The sequence below is a fragment of the Electrona antarctica genome (genome assembly GCF_951216825.1).
Source record: "Electrona antarctica genome assembly, chromosome: 15".
Taxonomy (NCBI): domain Eukaryota; kingdom Metazoa; phylum Chordata; class Actinopteri; order Myctophiformes; family Myctophidae; genus Electrona; species Electrona antarctica.
This window is the reverse complement of record NC_136796.1, coordinates 28,274,633-28,293,556: the sequence shown is the minus strand read 5'-3', so window position 1 is coordinate 28,293,556 and position 18,924 is coordinate 28,274,633. Positions and strand designations below refer to the sequence as shown.

The 18,924-nt window shown below is 41.9% G+C and overlaps 1 protein-coding gene across 4 annotated transcripts in view; it reads left to right on the top strand.

Moving 5' to 3' along the window:
* Window positions 1-18,924, top strand: part of fam91a1 (family with sequence similarity 91 member A1) — a 64,358-nt gene that overhangs the window by 31,543 nt on the left and 13,891 nt on the right. For 2 of the 4 annotated variants that reach the window (XM_079522350.1, XM_079522348.1), the window contains exons 12-15: window positions 2,226-2,335; window positions 5,304-5,413; window positions 8,259-8,345; window positions 10,199-10,328. In XM_079522350.1, the coding sequence (XP_079378476.1) occupies window positions 2,226-2,335; window positions 5,304-5,413; window positions 8,259-8,345; window positions 10,199-10,328 (437 nt within the window). Of the gene's footprint in view, window positions 1-2,225; window positions 2,336-5,300; window positions 5,414-8,258; window positions 8,346-10,198; window positions 10,329-18,924 lie in introns of all 4 variants that reach the window. The other 2 variants (XM_079522347.1, XM_079522349.1) reach the window with 1 other exon arrangement.

Below are 18,924 nucleotides of genomic sequence, written 5' to 3'. Positions count from 1 at the left end.
TTGAAAACCCTAACAGGAGCCCTAATACAAGGTTTCTTCATGCACCTCATGGTACCACAGCACCTCAAAGGCCCTTAAAACAAGGCTCCAGACATCCCAAAACAAACTGGTCAGGCTACTACTTGGCCTTACTCCTAGAACCCACCTCACCCCTGCCCATTTTGATAGGCTGGAATGGCTTAGGGTTGACGACAGAGTACAGCATCTTGCAAGGGGTCTGGTCCACAAGATTCGCTACAACACTAAGACCCATGTACCTGTCAAAATACTTCCTTAATGTCAACGATGTCCACACTCTCACAACACCAAAGAGTTCAACAAACCACATACAACCCAGATTCTGCTAAAACAAGGTTAAATTAATTTAGCTCTAGCCTATGCCACTAAAATGTAGATCGGCCTACCAACAGCCATTAAGAAATATGAGTCCCTAGACTTCAAAAACACTCTTAAAGAACACTTACGGGTGGCTGCAATTCGAAACTGTCCCCTTTTCTTTTACTTTGTATAAGTGTATATTTCTACGTTTTTAAATGTTCTGATGATTTGAAAATGGAGGACCCTGAAGTCTTAGTGCTTTTTCTGTTATTTTCCTCGTAGCAGTTGAACTGTACCCATTTCACACATTTTCAATCAATCAATCAAACCATACAAATTGGTTAAAATAACATTTTATTTGTTAAGTTTTGGATTGCAGCTTTAAATGTTAAATTGTCAAATGCAATGTGGCCCAAACTGGATGAAGCCAGTGCATACCTACTACTGCACATACACAAACAAACACAACCTCCCGACCTCGCCTGGCCATTGCTCAAGCATAAAACATGAGATAACATTTTCTTTCATTGAACTCGAGGGGGGGAAGTCAAGTCATTACAGGAGCCAAGTAACAAGAATAAAGATAAGATACAAGTCTGGGAGCAGCGTCAGCACGAGTTTAACAAACAGGAAAAAAAAGTCTTGTACTAACCTTGTGGAATTAATATATTCCATGTATATACATACACAATCATCCTGAGATGATTCTGAGAGATGAACAGCACTTTACACACATGCACTTTGAGTGCATCAGCACTTTCTCCTGCCAATGTTGTCTGCTCCTTTTACCTTTTTAATGTTTTTTAAAAGGCTTTGCCTCTTTTTAATGTGTCTATTGTTTTTAAATGTGAAGCATCATGAGTCGTGGAGAACGGTATTTTGCTCCCCTGTATTTTATTATGCACGTTGTGAGCTTGCAGAGCTTGCTACGTTGTGAGCTTGTAGATCTGCTATTTTCAATACTTTTGTGCGACACAACGAGGAAAATGAGAGAGAGAAATGAGAGAGAGAGTAGAAGAGGTACAATTTAGGCATTTAGCAGACGCTCTTAATCCAGAGCGATTTACATTAAGCAAGAACAAAAGCATACAGTAGCAATACTTTTTTTTCTTTTTTTTCATGATTTTGCAACCTAGTTTTTTCAATCTAATGTAATCCTGGGCGCTACACTTCCTCTGCCAATCTGAGGGGGCAGCGGACTGACCTCATGCCTCCTTCTATGCATGAGGAGTCCAAGCTGCTTCTTTTCACCTGACAGGGGGGAATTTCCCTGGCCGGACGTAGCGTGTGGAAGGAACACGTTATTCAGACCAGTTCCTTTCCCCTCCATCAGGGGCGCCTGATGTGGTGGGGGCACTGTGTATGCAAATGATTACACCCTCATCCCAGCTACTCCCCTCCTACATATTTGACTCATTATAATATGGCCCTCCCTCCTCCCCTCTCCAAAAACGAAATGCAAATTTGTAACTGAAGATGGGGAGGGATTATACAAAGTAGGAAGATACAGATGACATCAAAATCAGTTGGCCTGTTCTGAGACCAATGTACATCCTAAATATGATGAGAATGCCTGATTGTTCAAAATTGGGTATTTGTGGGGATAGAAGACACGTAGGGGAGCCCCAAAAACACAAAGCAATGGGAAAAGTTTAATTTCATGTTGTTGGACCTTTAATTCATTTTAAAGTGGGTTTGCTAGTTTAGTTTTTATTTTGTGAAAAGGCTTAGTTTTAGTTTAGTTTGTTGTTTGTATTTGCTTCAGTGTTAGTTTTTGTTTTTTATTGTAATATGGGGTAGTCAGGAGAAAGCTCAAATGTTTATTTTTTTTAATGTAATTAAAATGTTGTCGTTTTTTGTAATAACCCTGGTTGTTCCTGGTTGTAACGGCTCCTAACTGGTTCTAGGAGCACCGTGGACCCTCAGAAGATGCTGCTTTCATGGGAGCAGAGCAGTCCCGTCATGGAGGGAGGCTCCTCTGCCACGGACACTGACACTGCAAGCCTGGAGGACCAAGGTCTCTCTCTCTCACTCACTCACTCACTCACTCACTCACTCACACTCTCTCTCTCTCTCTCTCTCACACACACACACACACACACACACACACACACACACACACACACACACACACACACACACACACACACACACAATCAATTGTATCGCTCCATTTTTAAGACGACACAACAGTCCTAATGAATCCCAGAGAAAGTTCACTTCCCTGTATGAGAGCTGTTATCGATTTGAACACAATTTAAACAAGCTTGATTCCCTATAAATCTATCATCTCTAGCTAATTAGATTATTTTTAATTAATTTAGTCTGATTTATCTGTTACATCTGTTAGCACACCACTCAGCCATAGTAGCTGTGTACCTTGCAGCTGAGCTGCTGCACAGTCAACACACTACCTCTTCTCACTATAGTCGAGGGGCCACAGGCCCAAAAGCTCAAGGAATAGAGTTTAACCTGTGATGTCATGCCGTACTTTTTATTTGTGTTTTTTCTATTAATTTGGTCATTAAGGTCCACAGAATGAGAGGTCTGCTCTGCCGGAAACATTGCGAAAAATAGTTATGGCCATTTTTGTATACCACAGACAACAACTCCTGGAGGGGGCGTCAACATATGTGTCACGTGGTAGCGGCCGCCATACTTGCTGGCTTGTCTGGTTTGTTTACATTGAGCGACTATCCGTGTGCTTGTATACGTTCTTTTTTTAAACTGACCTCACAATGGTGCAGACTTGCTCAGTAAATAAGTGCCACAGCAGGTCGCGTCGAGGAAATGAGCCAGAAAACGGAATTAGATGTTCAGCTTTCCAGCATGGAGACAGCATCAAGGAACCCAGATTGACGAGTTTACAAAAATACGTAGAATGGCTTGGATCTCGGCTGTACGGCGCACGGGCGCAGAGACATAACGTTCAACAAAGTATCTAAGCACAGCCGTGTTTGTTCACAACATTTTCCTTGTCCTTGTAATGTATTTGGGCCCGACGTTCTTTCTATCCATCCTGGTGTTGGTTCACTATGTTGTCGCCAAGAACGAGCTCAATATTTACAAAAACATTCTGAGTGATGCGGGCTAGAATTGAATGCCCACGAGAGGGCCGTCCCTAGCTTTTCAGGCGCCTGTTTTTTGTGCAAAACTAATGCTTGGAATGGATTCAGAATCATGAAAACCCCCTAGTTTGACATGTAGAGCCCTGGGCACACTGTAGTGTACTCTGTGCCACTTTACTCTGTGCTGTACTCTACTGGCCACTTTAGGTGTTGCAGCGGTCCGTGCTTGGACAGACAGACACGTACACATAGGGACACGTGTAGGGACACACATAGCTGCGTAATGGAGCGGAGGCACCGCTCAAAAATCGAATACTCAAGTTAAGTACAAATCCTCAGAATCTGTACTTAAGTACAGTACTTAAGTACATTCACTCAGTTACTGTCCACCTCTGGTTTTATTTTACATGTACATTTATTTTACAAACGAGGGCCCAAATACACAATACTACAAATGCTAATAGCTGCAAACCTTAAGTGTTTTTCCACTCATTTTGGGCCAAAACAACAACTTGAAGGATTTTTTTTGGTCTGATAATGATGTACCATGCATTTTAACATCATAGATATTTTACATTATTTCCCATCATTTTCCTTATTATACTATATTTTGGGGAAAAACTGCCCCTTTCACGTTGAGCTGCCCACTATGTTCAGCTGCCCACTGGACCTGTATCTGTCTGGAGGTACAGGGACCTTTCACATACAGTAGGAAGGGGCCAAACTCCCGAAGGAGGCTTTTTTAGTTATTGTAGATCAGAGGTTAGGGCTGGGCAATCAACCGGAAATAAAATATCAAAACCGATATTTAGAACGAATAACTGACCTATAACCGAATAACCGAGAAGCTAGATTTTTTTCTTTTCTTCAAAAAATAAAGAATCATGAATGATACTGATTTGAAGTTATATCTGTCTGCTGCGAATGTTGATATCTCAAAGCACCATTTTACTGTTTATTGTTTACTTTTAACGGCTCATGTTCTTTAGGCTGTTGGAATACACATGACTGTCTACCATGTAGGCTAACGTAAAGCGCGGGGAGCATTAATGCACACTACAAGAGGAGGCCTGAGGGTTCGCCCCAGGGCATGTTGGGGGTTCATTAAAATGCTAGGCACGTACACACGCTGCCACAGATTTCACCCCAAAAAAACTAGAACAGGAGGTGAGAGGCTATTGTTAATACAGGAAGTAGAGCAACTAACACTATGCCAGGGTTAAGACCTTCATCGCCGGTGTGCGTGTTCACCCCAGGAGCACTGTTGGCAAAATAATGTAATGGAAGGATAGTCATGTTGTGCTTATTGTGTTGTCGTTTTTGTCGTATTTATTCAAAATCAGTCACGTCACAGTTTACATGTGTAAAGCAGTGAATGCACGGTCCATTGTTTTCTAGTATTCTTTGAGAAGAGAGAGTACAGAGTTAGAGCAGAGGGAAATAAATAGAAAGCAAGTTAAATAGAACATATACAGATACATGCTGTCGGGCAGAAACCTCTTCTTATCTCCATATTTTGTTTTTGGTGTGCACTGCATTTGTTCTTATATTTTTTTGTAAAGCACTTTGTAACCTCGTTTTGATAGGTGCTATATAAATAAAGGTTTATTATTATTATTATTATTATTATTATTATATTCTAACTTTTTGTGTTTTTTGGTAAATGAACACCCTACTTGATGATACTACAGTGTCTCACAAAAGCATCACAAGTAGCAGATCCGCAAGCTTGAAACGCGACGTGAAGCAACCCGTTTTCAGCTTGTCGATCTGCTGCTTTTGCAATTTCTTTATTTGAATCCTGAAAAGTAACACGTCGGGTCTCACTACACCTCTCAGCCATTATAAAATACCCGGTAACCTGAGACCTCTTGTTGTGGCTTATTGCTTTATTTTTTGGGTTGTTGTGCTCAGCAGACACAGCCAGCATGAGCAGCTTCAGCATCCCATCTGCACCCACCAAACGGATCGCCTTCCTCTTCGACTCCACCCTCACTGCCTTCCTCATGATGGGAAACCTCTCTCCGGTGAGTGACCCAACACCCTCACTGACTTCCTCATGATAGGAAACCTCTCTCCGGTGAGTGACCCAACATGGACACATGCAGGCACACATACACGCTCACATATAATGGGCATATCGGTCCAATCGTTTGTTCTGGACAACCAGATGCCTATATTAGATCGACCAATGCCGGGCAGGCAGTCGCCTTGTTTGAAGTCGTCAGTTGGATGGTTCTCGCAATACTGTGATAACTGCTGACTCACGCACAGACAGAGATTTTGTACATTTATAGTAGGATATTGTGGGGAACATCTGATTTGTATAAGTACATTTGTAGTAAGACATGAACATCTGTCATAGTTTGTACGAATTTAAACTGCAGAATAAAATGAGATGAGATGAGATAGATGAGATATTCTTTATTAATCCCTGAAAGGAAATTGAGGTGTTTCAGCATCATAATGTGACAAGATAAATAAATAAAAAACACATCAGACACAGATAAACATAATAATAATAATTATAATAATAACTAGAAAAAGTGCCCTTCCGGGCACAGGTCTCCACCAGGAGGATAGGAGTGTGTGTGATGTTTGGCAAAATGTTTAGGAGGATGTTTTTTTTTATTTGTTTTTGCAACAATTTTCTTCATTTTGTTGAGGAAATGCAGAGCCAGATCACTCATAGCATCTCTAAGGATAGAATTCTGGATGAGCAGGACATGTGCAGCATTTTGTACAAAACGGGCCACTCCTGAAAACTTTGGAAGGCAATCTTAGCCAATCAGTGTACAATCTGAGAAATCCAACAGACTCGTCTTGATCACATGACTACAGAGATCATGTGTACCGTTTGCCATTTCTTCATACGCCTTTGATGGCAATTGGATGATTTGAGGCATTTTGTTCCAAAAATGTGTTTTGCAAAAATCAACCTGTTGGTGGCGCTATAACAGGCCAATGTGAAAAGGGTGGGATATATTCCTCAGCCTAGTAAGAAAATGTGTGAAAGATTTCACGTAAATTGCATGCTGCGTTCATGATTTGAGGCTTTTGTTCAAAACGGGGCAATCTTGCAAACTGTGAAAGCCAATTATAACCAATTAGGATGGAATATGAAATATGGGACAGATCCAACTTGAGCACATGACCATAGAGATACTGTGTAACGATTTGTGAGATCTTTGAACAGAATCTGGAGGAGTAATATCAAAAAATGTGTTTTACAAAAGTCGGCCTCCTGGTGGCGCTATAAAAGGCAGATGCGGAAAATGCAGGTCAAAGGTTTGTCCTCGGCCTCTGGGGAGTGTGCATGCAACGTTTCACGCAGATCGGTGCAGTTTTAGGTAACAAATGTGAAAAGCTGCCTCATGGTGGCGCTATAACAGGCCGTTCTGGAAAATGTGGGGCAGAGGTTCATCGTTGGCATCCAGGGAGTGTGTGTGCAAAGTTTGGCATCGACCGGGTTAACGGTGCCGGAGATTAGCTGTTCACAGACGGACGGAAGGACGGAAGGAAGGACGGACACACGGACGGAGTGCAAAACATACTCTCTCCCCATGCCTTCGGCCTGGTGGAGACAATAATGCATTATACAGTCTGAGCACCTATCCTGCAGCTTGCCACGTATGGTGGATGGGAGGAGTTTACCAAGATTGAGATAAATTTGTCTCTAATCCTCCTCTCTGTGACTGACTGCATTCAGAGGCCAACAATGGAGCTGGCCTTCTTCATGATTTAATTGAGCTTGTTCAGCTCCCAGCCCTTGATGCTACCTCCCCAGCATATGAATGAGTTAAATTTTTAATAAATGAACAAACGGTTTTTCAGAGATGTATAGCACGTTTTAGTAACTCTCTACCAGATGGCTGGAGGCAGGAAAAAAATCTGTATTTGGCTATATAATTGTGCGTGTGTGCATGCGTGTATGTCGGTCATGAGACATGACACGTTATCCGAATCATTCAGTCGCCAAATATCATTCAGTTGCCAAGTTCAATTTACAATTTAGGCATTTAGCAGATGCTCTTAATCCAGAGTGATTTACAGTAAGCAAAAACAACACATAATCTATTCTAAATTTAAGAAAAGCTGTCGGGGGGGGGGGGGGGGGGGGGAGTGTCTGTCAGAAAAAAGTGTCTGAGGCCTCATACACACGTATCAAACGAATGTTCTATGCTCTGTCTGTGATTAATGGCTGCCACAATGCAATTCCAATAGGAGTCACATGGTTTGACCAAACATCAGAACATACGTGTGTATGAGGCCTAACACCTTCCTTAGCACAGAGCAAGACTGCTGCTCGCTGTGCAGCAGAGCCACACAACAACATGGTCGCCAACCACTTCTCTCCTGCTTCTTTCTACCACCACCGTAATCGACAAAGCCATGCCACAGTTATTTGCAACGTTTAAACTGCTAGAACGTTACTCGACATAACTACACATAACTACACACGGAATGAGCGGGTTCAACCCAACTTCCCAAAATCATCCGTTAACAATTCCCTCCCAATCAATGTGATCTATTATATCGCATTACCCACACTGTACCTCATTTCCAGTTTATATATTAGAAAAGGTAAGGCCTTAGTATATCAAATACATACAAATAGTCATCAAGAATCATATGATATGAATCATAACATCCGTCTAATAGTAGAATATCTGTACAATGAAACTATAAGTATACACTATAGAGTACTACAGTATATCTGCATAAAATGCTATCTAAATTACATACATTGAGCCTTTTCATATGCCTGTATTGAGGCCTGGGGCAAGTGCCTCTTCAGGTACAATAACAAAATGGCCAGGCAGTGTCGTTTGGAGTTACTGACTTTGTTGCGTGCGTCTCTTTGCCTTTCAGAACCTGAAGAGCCACGCAGTCACCATGTTTGAGGTGGGCAAGCTGTCAGACGAGACGCTGGACAGCTTCCTGGCCGAGCTGGAAAAGGTGAGACCCTGAGCAGCAAACCCCACATTAATCTAATCCTGGCTCCCTTTTTAATGGCAATGTCTGTCTGGCAGCGGGCTGGACAATGTCATAGCATAGATACTGTTTGAATGACAATATCATCGCTGTCGGTGGAAACCTTGTATGTCCAAACCCTTTACTTTTCAGAAAAGGGACAAAAGAAGAAGAATATGTATTCCAGTGGATCCAATGATGTTATTATTTAGTCAGTAGTTATTGCGACTGTAGGTTGCAGATTACTATGAAAACCTGCAAAACCCGTCCGTCAGTCAGGTCACACCTCCTCGTGACATCACGCCTCGAGACACGCCTCGTGAAATCACAAGCTCCTGTATATACTGATCAATATTAAGCCCATATATGGGAATATCATATATGGCCATATTGTGACAGTCTCATGATAACCAGTGTGGTTGCCACGACGCGAGTCACACTTGCAAATGAACCAATGAACCATATGTAGAGCTGACTATCATCACCTGGATCTCCATATATGAAGATCACGACACTGACCATCAAACCCTGGATAGCCATACATGGTTTGATATACTAGATCTGCATATAAGTATGGAGCCGGCCAGCAACTCTACATCTGACCTCACTGACACCAGATTAATAGTTTAACTCCTGCTTCTCAACTGTGCAATATTAAGGAGCTCTGTTGTTTCAGCACGACCTCGTTTTACTGGTTGTTAATACTTTTCATTGACACAGTTGTCTTTAAGGATATGCGAATATGCGTCCATCGACATCGTCCGGAGAAAATGTGACAATAGGGTAGACACATTTTAATAATTGATGTCTGGTCTATTAATATTGTCATTATCACTTCACTGCAGACTAATGCTTGCAGGCATTATGAAATATCATGCCATGCCAGCTAAAGGTGGCAAAGCAATGTGTTTTATTAGGATTATCTCCGTGCCAGAAGAAATGATGTGGCCATGCATGATAAATACTTACACAGGCACCTGGGTATGTTTACACAGCAGTTTTAATGTTAAATGTGATTTGAAAATGTTGAATAAGAAATTGAATATTGCAACCTTGTTTTATGGCCATTGCAGTGGAAAGCAGTCTTCATCAATTAAACAATTTTCAACCTGGCATGACTATTGTGGGCAATGGGCATGTCATAGGCGAAGAACTGTCTGAAATGCCAAAAGTAGTCATTTTTCTAGTAGTTTTTAGTCTTCCCTTCTTTCCCAAAACATCAGTGGTACTATTACATATGACAAACACTGTGTGTGTGTGTGTGTGTGTGTGTGTGTGTGTGTGTGTGTGTGTGTGTGTGTGTGTGTGTGTGTGTGTGTGTGTGTGTGTGTGTGTGTGTGTGTGTGTGTGTGTGTGTGTGTGTGTGTGTGTGTGTGTGTGTGTGTGTGTGTGTGTGTGTGTGTGTGTGGCAGTGTATTGGACGGTCAAACTGGTGACCTTCTGATTCCCATTAGCAGTTAATAATGATGAAAACACATTAACTGCAAGTTAACAATTCGTCTTTTTTTCACACACCGGTGACGGTGTGATGCAAAATATTGAAAATAGAAAATATACAAGCTCACAGCGCTTAAAGTGTATTTAAGGTGAGTGATCGATGGATTTGATGCCAATGTGCAAGTCTCGTCTTCTTTTGCTGCAGCAAAATACAAGTAATTTATGATTTGACATCCGATGTTGTGTCTATTGATTGAGATCCATCTCAGAAGAGCACAAGGCATTTTAAGAATTCTGTTTCAAGTCAACTCAAGAGTTGACTTGAAAATCCCCTTCAGCCAAACTCCAACCTCCCCCCTCTCTGGTTCTCACCCTCTCTCCTGGTTCTCTGCGGTTCTCAGGTGGAGAGCACGGCAGAGGGCGAGGCACAGCGGTACTTTGACCACGCGCTGACCCTGAAAAACACCATCCTCTTCCTGCGCTACAACAAGGAGCTCACCCAGGACCAAGGACCAGACATCCCCAACATAGGTACGTCTCCATGCAACATGTGGGGTAGAGGAGTGTGCTTGTTACCGGAAGGCTCCGGGTTTGACAGGCAGGAAAAATCTGGGTGGGAAAGTGAATGGCCAACATTCAAGTTAGGACGGTGATTTGTTTCATGGGGGAGCCTAGAATTATTACCGTTAGCCATGGCTAGCCAGTTAACATTTTGTGGCCCTCGATCAAATCATTTTCTAATAGTTGATGGATTGTGCAGTCACCTGACGAGTCACGACAGAAACAAAGATAATTTGTCAGTGACACCACCTGTACCCCGTTATACACTGTATACTGTAGAAACACTAAATAAGTGATCACACACCGAACGGGAGGTGACAGGCAGTTGGCTTGTTAAGGATGGCAAAAGAAAATCAACACCATACTATATCAATTCACACATGTTTTTGACACATGCTATAGGGTCCTGCTCTACTATACGTACACTGTACCTGTCTAGTGTCTAGCCAATTTAGACTTGGTAAGCCTGTACGTTGCTAATAATTTATTATTATACCTTTCAATCCCGGAAAGCATCTGTGTCTTTAGATGTTTTTGAGGGAACGTAGGTCAGGATTTAGAAGGTGTTTTTGAAATCAGCCTCCGGTTTAAATGGGCTAGTTGGCTTCAGCCTCCACTCTCTCACTCTGTCCACTCTCTCAACCCTGCCACAAGACCTAGCTGCAGCTTTTCATGTGTTCTCTCATTCCTTTTGTAAATACATATATTCTTTTCATCTGACCCACCTTATCATTATTTTGCCTCTTTTGAGCCAGTCATAACAGGGAATAAGGGAACTGTGTGCAGGCTTGTGTATAGACCCAGCTCACGTCAGCTTCACAGATGGCCTCGATGAGTCATCAATGGATGATGTAGAACGCTCATAAAAAGACAGACAGACAGACAGACAGACAGACAGACAGACGGGCACTAAATGGAATCAAGACCGCAAGGACTTTTTTTTGGTGCTATAAATGGTAAATGGTAAATGGTGCATTTATATAGCGCCTTTATCCAAGGCGCTTTACATAGATTGTGCATTACATTCACCCATTCACACACACATTCATACACCGATTGCGGCGGAAGCCATGCAAGGTACCAACCAGCACACCGGGAGCAATTTGGGGTTCAGTGTCTGGTACAAGGACACTTCAACATGTAGACAGGAGGAGCCGGGATTCGAACCGCCGACCCATGGATCATCGGACGACCTGCTCTACCTCTTGAGCCACAGTCGCCCTGTGTCGCCCAGTCGCCGGTGCTATCCCTTTTGGCCTGAGTTTGACTGTACTCTGTTGCTGTTTATAATATACATAATTCAACAACTGTTTCAGGATACAGATCACAGGTACAGGAAGCATCGCCTCATCCATATATGGCGACTGCCAATTGTCGCAGACCCTGAACAGAATTTTGCCAATGCCTTAGCTCTTGGCTTGGGCATTCCTGCAATCTGCAGGACTCTCACAACTGATTTATGGATATTACCAAGGCTTCCAAATATGAACACAATCAGTTTACATTTGTAACCAAGCTGTATAATAGCATCCTTGGTAAGGAATGCCTCTTCCAGACTGTGCCACTTCAAAAATTGTCACTTCTCTATTGTCCTCATCAACAACAACAACAACAACATTTGGTGTATTAGCTGTGACATCTGAAAAGGCATAATTGTCATTATTGCGCATGAACATGGCAGTTGAAACACATGAGTGTTACTGTTTATGCACTTTGGCAGATGATGAAACACATGAACGTATGTCCTTAGCTAATAGGTCAACAATTCTGTTGTACCTAGCAATGTACATTCCCTTATATACATAGCAGCCATTAAGAATATGTGACAGAGTTTTGGTAACTGGGTTGTGGTCATGGTGCAGACAATGAGGAGGAAACGTGTTAGGATACCACAGAGAGAGATTGATCAGTCTGGTTGGAAGGACCTGTAATCTGGCCTTAAAGGACCACTTCACCACTTTTCAACTTCTCTAACTATAATTGGTCCTAACTAATGTTCATGATAAAATACCACCATTTTTTGGTGGCAGTTCAGAAACCCGTCCACCAGTGACATCATCGATGGTGAATCCAAGCTAATAGAAACAGCAGGCTTTCTTTTCCTGAAAAGTTGCAATGCAAAAGTTGAAGCCATCGTTCTCACGATAATACAAATCTAATTATATTTTAAAAAAAATCTGCCTAATGATGATGTCACTGGTGGACGGGTGTCCGAACTGCCCAAAGCCCTCCTATGAGACACAGACTGAGTAGGAAAAAATGGTGGTGTTTTATCATGAACATTAGTGAGGACCAATTATATGAAGAGATGTTGAAAAGTGGTGAAGTGGTCCTTTAACTGTAAAGGTGACTATATCCTCATCAACTGCATAATTTTTGCAAATTGTATGAGATACGGTATGTTCTGCATCGGGAAGGCAAGCTAGCTTTCCTTTCCTTTCCTAGCTTTCCGTAACATTTGTAACATTACAAGGTACCGCCGTGCATTGACTCACACACACACGCGCATGCATGTGCACACAAAACGGTAACTAGAAGCGTAATGACATGAAACAACTTGTGCACGTGACAGAGTGATTGGTTGAAAATGTTCAGCCACAACATTGTGACACTCGTTTTTGTGATGATTCTTACATTGATGGGTCCAATATCCATTGATTACTACTAGAAGCTCACTCATAATTGAGTATTCAGAAAAGCTTTTAGAAAAAACGAGTTTCCGTTGCTAGAACTTTTCAAGTGGAAACTGAAGAACCAGTGCTAGGAGAAGCATATAGCTCTTAGTCTCACAAGGGTTTGTCACTAAAAACTACTTTATGAGCCTAGACAGACTCATCAGCAAGCACAGCGTCACCCTCCAGTCTCTCAATTCCTGAACACCTCCAGCCCAAAGTGCATTTTGGGCTCAACTTTTAGAGATGTGCACCACCTTAAACAGGATTTCTTTCTCTGGGATTCATTCCACAAAATGTCTGCTCCTCACATTTCCAGCAACCACTGTAAGACAACACTTTCTCACTCCCATGTCCTGTGATGGGCAAAATACCCATCACAGTATGTTTGAAGCGACAGGCTCTACTGTCGTATCACTTTTCAATGTTCCCCTGGTTGTCCCGGCCGCCTCGCATGAATGACATGAAAACTTGGAACTTGAAACAACTCGTCAGCGTTCGAGTTGCATACCGATAATCTATAGTCAGCATGCCACGTGTCAGGAAAGCCTGTCAAACGTCTGACTCTTGGCCAGGCTGTGAGAATACATAGTCTATTATGGATGCCTCCAGGACCAGCTCATAGGCACTCAAGACCTTTAACAACCCAATAGTCAGAGCTGACTTGACAGAGCAGAATTGACATCCTGAGCTTTATCAGTAAACTCTGCAACAATAATTCTGAAGGGGGCCTGGGCCGGCTGAGTGGTCCAGGCATCCAGGCTGGTAATCCAGCCTGAAAGCGTGTCGAGGGTTCGAGTCCCGATCCCGACGACCTTTGCTGCGTGTCTTCCCCCCCATCTCTCTCCCTCTTTCCTGTCAAACTAGCAAAAGAAAGCAAAAAAGAATATCTTAAAAAATATATATAATAATAATAATAATTCTGACGGGATGGCTACATGCTACACAACATGGAAATAGTATTTCATTAAACCACTTTCAAACTGGACATCCCTATTTTGGGCATATATTTTGGACATAGACTTTGATGATGTTTGAACATTTCTGAAAATATCTGCATACACTATGGGCCCTATTAAGCAAGTGGAATCTAATTACATATAATTTTACAGTTTTTAAGACGTGGGGGCGGGTGCAATGTCATATTACAATTATGGGCCAGGTAAGAAGCGCTTTCGACACCCCGTGGTGTGAGCAAAACGGCCTTGAATTAGTCATGGGAGTGTTTAAGGGAGTTTTGAGGCTTACCCAATGAACATGTCCGTACTATTCTCTTTACGACACCAGCTGATGATGCGCCCTTTTCGGCAAGTGGTATTACATTTCTGCAGACTGGCACCATAGACATGACATGACTTTGTCACATTTGGGTTAATTATCCATATTGCACTGCATGCTGTCACCTTTATGCCTCAAAAGAACAGATCCACAAGCTGTCACAGCCATGATGTGCATAGCTTGTAGGCCTATGTCTCTATTTTGTTAAGTAACTTGCAGTGTTCATTGGAAAGTCATTACAGCGGCGCAGCCATATGCTAAGGGAGGGAGATATACGCACATCATCACTTCATTTGTTTCTGTTCTAAGCATGAAAAACAGCTGTAAAAATCTTTATTCTAGTTCATTTGATTCATAAATGAATAACTAAGCCTTTGAAATGGCACCTACCTATACCTTTCAGATCGGAATGGAACTGCGAGTAGATACGCAGCATTGGCTGGCAAATTGGCAATCCATGCGTAATGTTCCCAGAATCGTCTAACCCCCGAACATACAAGTTCGTTTGATATTGTTTAATTCGATAAAAATAGAACCATATACCATACAGCGAATGAAAGCAAGATTCCTAAGGAATGTGGGGATTTTTACATTTTAAAAAACGGCTGAGAAATGAGAGAACCATGAGTGTTTATAATATCAAATATTATAAGAATAATATGAAAGACAAACGGGCTGTGAAGAGCTCAGCTCACCATCCCGACAAGGAGGAAATATAGCCTATAGTGCATGCACGTATATGCACTGACTGTTGCACACACGCTCTTTATTTGTTTCTATTGAAAAACACCAGTAAAATAACGTTTATTTTATTTTATTTCATTCGAGTCACGACGAAGAAATGAGTTGAAATGCCATACGTGCGCCATGCGTATTGCTGCGGCCCCAATGTTATGGTCTTCGCTCGTAGCATTTTATTGAAGAAGAATTGAGTCGGGTGTGATACAGCGTATGAAAGCAAACTTCCCAGTGATTATGGAGATGTTTTAATTTTAAAAAAAGGTTTAGAAATGAGCGATATATGACCCTTTATAATCTCAACGAGAAAGCCAGACAGCTCGCTGTTGCCATGTCTCATAGAAACAAGTAAATAGGTCTATAAACATACTCCCAAAAGAATCGCATATAACAGGGGTCTACAACCTATTTTAAATGAAGTGCCATGTTTTTATTTTCTAGATAGTGAGTCTGCCATATCAAGATTCCTTTTAATGACACCACATTAAAATTTCCTGCATATTTTGATTGTCCACAAATATAAAGTTCTTCCTTCTTTTTACATATTTTCTTGCACATTGTTATAATGATCATTATAAATATATATCCCCCTGCAGTCAGAGTTCATTGTTTTAATGAATGAATGTGATGCATTGTGAGCTGGTAGATCTGCTATTTTCAAAAGTAATCTTTGAAAAAAGTGACAATAAGAATATTTTTGAAAAATGTTATTGAAACATTTAAAAACACAAATCTGTCATGGGGGTCACTGGCTTAGTTGGGCAAATGCATTCATCTGGGGGTCCTTGACATGGGAATGTCGCTGTGTGAGGATCACTGGTTTAAACAACATTAGGAGAAAAGCCCAAATAAGCACTTTAGAAACAAGAAAAGCAACCACAACTACCAATATTTACAAGCAACTTTGCAGAAAAAGAAGCCGCTTATAATAAACAGACATGGCAACACTCCAGCAGCACTCCAGAGCCGCTCAAGTGTAAAATCAAACAGTGCTTTTTGCTTTTAAGACGTGGTCAGACCCAGGCGGAATCGGTATGCGCTGAGTGTTTTTAGGTCAAGGGGCTTAATAGCAAAATAGCGCAAAGCGAAAATAATTAACATATGGACACTCCCCCAATGCTAAATTATGCAGGAACGTGGTATTCCATATGAGTGAGCGCTCACCACGGCTTCCATAATACGAAAAGGCGCAGAGCGAGGGCGAAATCTGTATTACCGCATGGGTTTTTCGTCTTGCTTAATAGGGCCCCTATGTCTCCTGTTTCCATGGTGTATGGCAGCTTGGTGTAGAACTAAACCCCCTGGACACGATGCTAGTCTCTCACATACTGTAATGTACAAGTGCACACCCCTGGATATGACGCTAGTTTGTCACATATTGTACCAGTACACCCCCTGGATGTCACATGATTTACAACCACTGGACGTGGAATGTCTCAGGGTCAGAGACTTAGCCCCACTCCAACACTTGATGCTGAGTGCCAAGCAGGGAGGCATTGGTCCCATTTTCTTTGGTCTTTGGTATTTCTTGGGAATTGAATGATGGACCTCCCAATCTCAGGGTGAATACAAAAATAGCAGATCTACAAGCAGTCGCAACGCATTGTAAGCTTGTAGATCTGCTATCTACGAATATAATCGTACCCCCTAGGCTAGCGTACGGCATCAGCCATCTACGAACATGTTCGTACCCCCCCCGTATATAATCCATATATGAAAGCGGTGACCGTCAATTTACCTTTTAGCATTGCTCCGGTAGCTATGGAGCGCCTCCGTCCCCACCAGCTATGGGATTTTTTACATCCAGGCTCCATTAAATCCATTAAACGCAAGATTTTCAAAGCCCTGTATCTCTAAAGCTTAGAGCGCTGTCCATGGTCAGCATCCTGATGAATCTGATCGTAAATCATTTGTGACTTTGTCTCGCATCGCTCCGGACATGTAACAGTTTCTGACAAGAGCTAAGGGGTATGTGCTAGCCTAATGGTGCTGATCACTGCTCATAACAAAAGCCCCCACCTCACTGATAACCCGGAAATGAAACGGCGGGTCGTTACAATCATAGATATATATAGAAAGCTAGATGGCTCACCCGCGCTGCTGGCCAATGAGAGCGACGTTGCTACGTGGCGGCCATCTTACCGAGGGGCAGCATAACATTGTGTCTATGGGCATATACTTTTAATAACTTGCTTAATTTTCAACCGATTTTCAAACGGTTTGGTTTGATATAAACGTCAGACATGCGCATACTTATATGCTTTTATATGACATTTTTATTAAAAAAATTAAATTAAGCAGATGTGTCCTGAATCATAGCCACGTTGATACCGTTTGTATTAAACCAACCCGTTTGTAAGTCCGTCAAGATTTGAGCGAGTTATGACTATAACTCCCAACTTAATTTAATTCATAAAGTTACATAATACTTCATACTTGAGCTCTAATTTGGAGTCAATTTTAACTTTTAATTGCATTCCAGCAATACTTACATGGTCCTTAATCGGTGTGAAACTGTAAGACATGAACAGCTGGTCTGCCTTCTGTTTTACAGTAGGAATAGTAATGAAATGTAACAAAAATGTGTTTTGTTCTCACTAATGTCTCACCAGCCGCCTGGCCCAGAATGCATTGCATTTTAATACCTGGAGCACAAGGTGAGAAGAGGCAGGCTGAGCAAAGTGAGCATGTTCCATGTGTACACTCTGTACCCATGGGGGTCCCTGGAACCCCTTTGAGAAAATGGCAGAAACTCAACTCCATTTGAATTTCTCCCAACAGAAGTCAGCCATGTCCATGTGTTTATAATGAAGAAAAATGATGCACATTTGTTTCACCCAAACATGTCAGTCGTGGTGTTCTGGTGTCTGGAGAAGTGGGTACACTTTTGACAGGCACTGTGTAAAATAATTCTCAGAAACAATAATCATACTGACAAGCCAACTAAAAGGGAAACTTAAATAAATAAATAATAATAAATAAATGTATTACCAGTAAGACAGGTATCAGTCAAAAGGGAGACATCGAACAGGCAGGATGGGTGGGGAGGATCAACATATGGAATGTCAGAACAGGTAAGCTCCATATATGGAGATCTAAGGGTTTGAGGTTTGAGGTCAGATGTAGAGTTGCTGGCTGGCTCCATATATGCAGATCTAGGTGATGATCCAGTCTTCTCCATGTATCCATCCAGGGTTTGATGAGGTCAGTGTTGTGATCTTCATATATGGAGACGGCCATATATGAAGATCATCATATATGTGGCGTGACCGAGTCACTGACAGGTTTTCATAGTAATCTGCGACCTACCGTAAGCACTGCATGTGATTAATGATTGCTTCATAAATCCCACAAGGTCAAAAGTCTTGTAGTGTGTGCATATTTAAGACTATAGAGGAGATAATCTTACAAGACAATTCTGTACTGTGTGATGCAACCACATGTCCAAATCATTGTAATGTAGTATTTAGTCTTATTTTCCTTTTCACAGAGCTGCTAACAGCGAGATTTACGGACCTTGTGAGTCATGGGTGCTGCGAATAGTTTTCCAGCCTGAAAGTAATCTATATTACATGAGTTTTGTTTGTATTTTTGTTTTGTTTTGTACATATGCCAATTAATATCCTCCCCTGAATGTGCTGTCCACACGATGACCCAAATGGTTACGGGCAAGTCGGCGTTCTTGGCCCTCGACAGACATGTGAGAAAGAAGGCATGACTGTATCCTTTGTGTTGGGAGGTAGATTGGGCCAGTCTGCCACATCATGCCCCTCTCTACCAACTGTTAACCCCTTCACTCAACCCTGAGAACGTTAGAGAATCATTGGTGGACAGTAACGTAGTACATTTACTTTAGTACTGTAATTAATAGAGGTGTA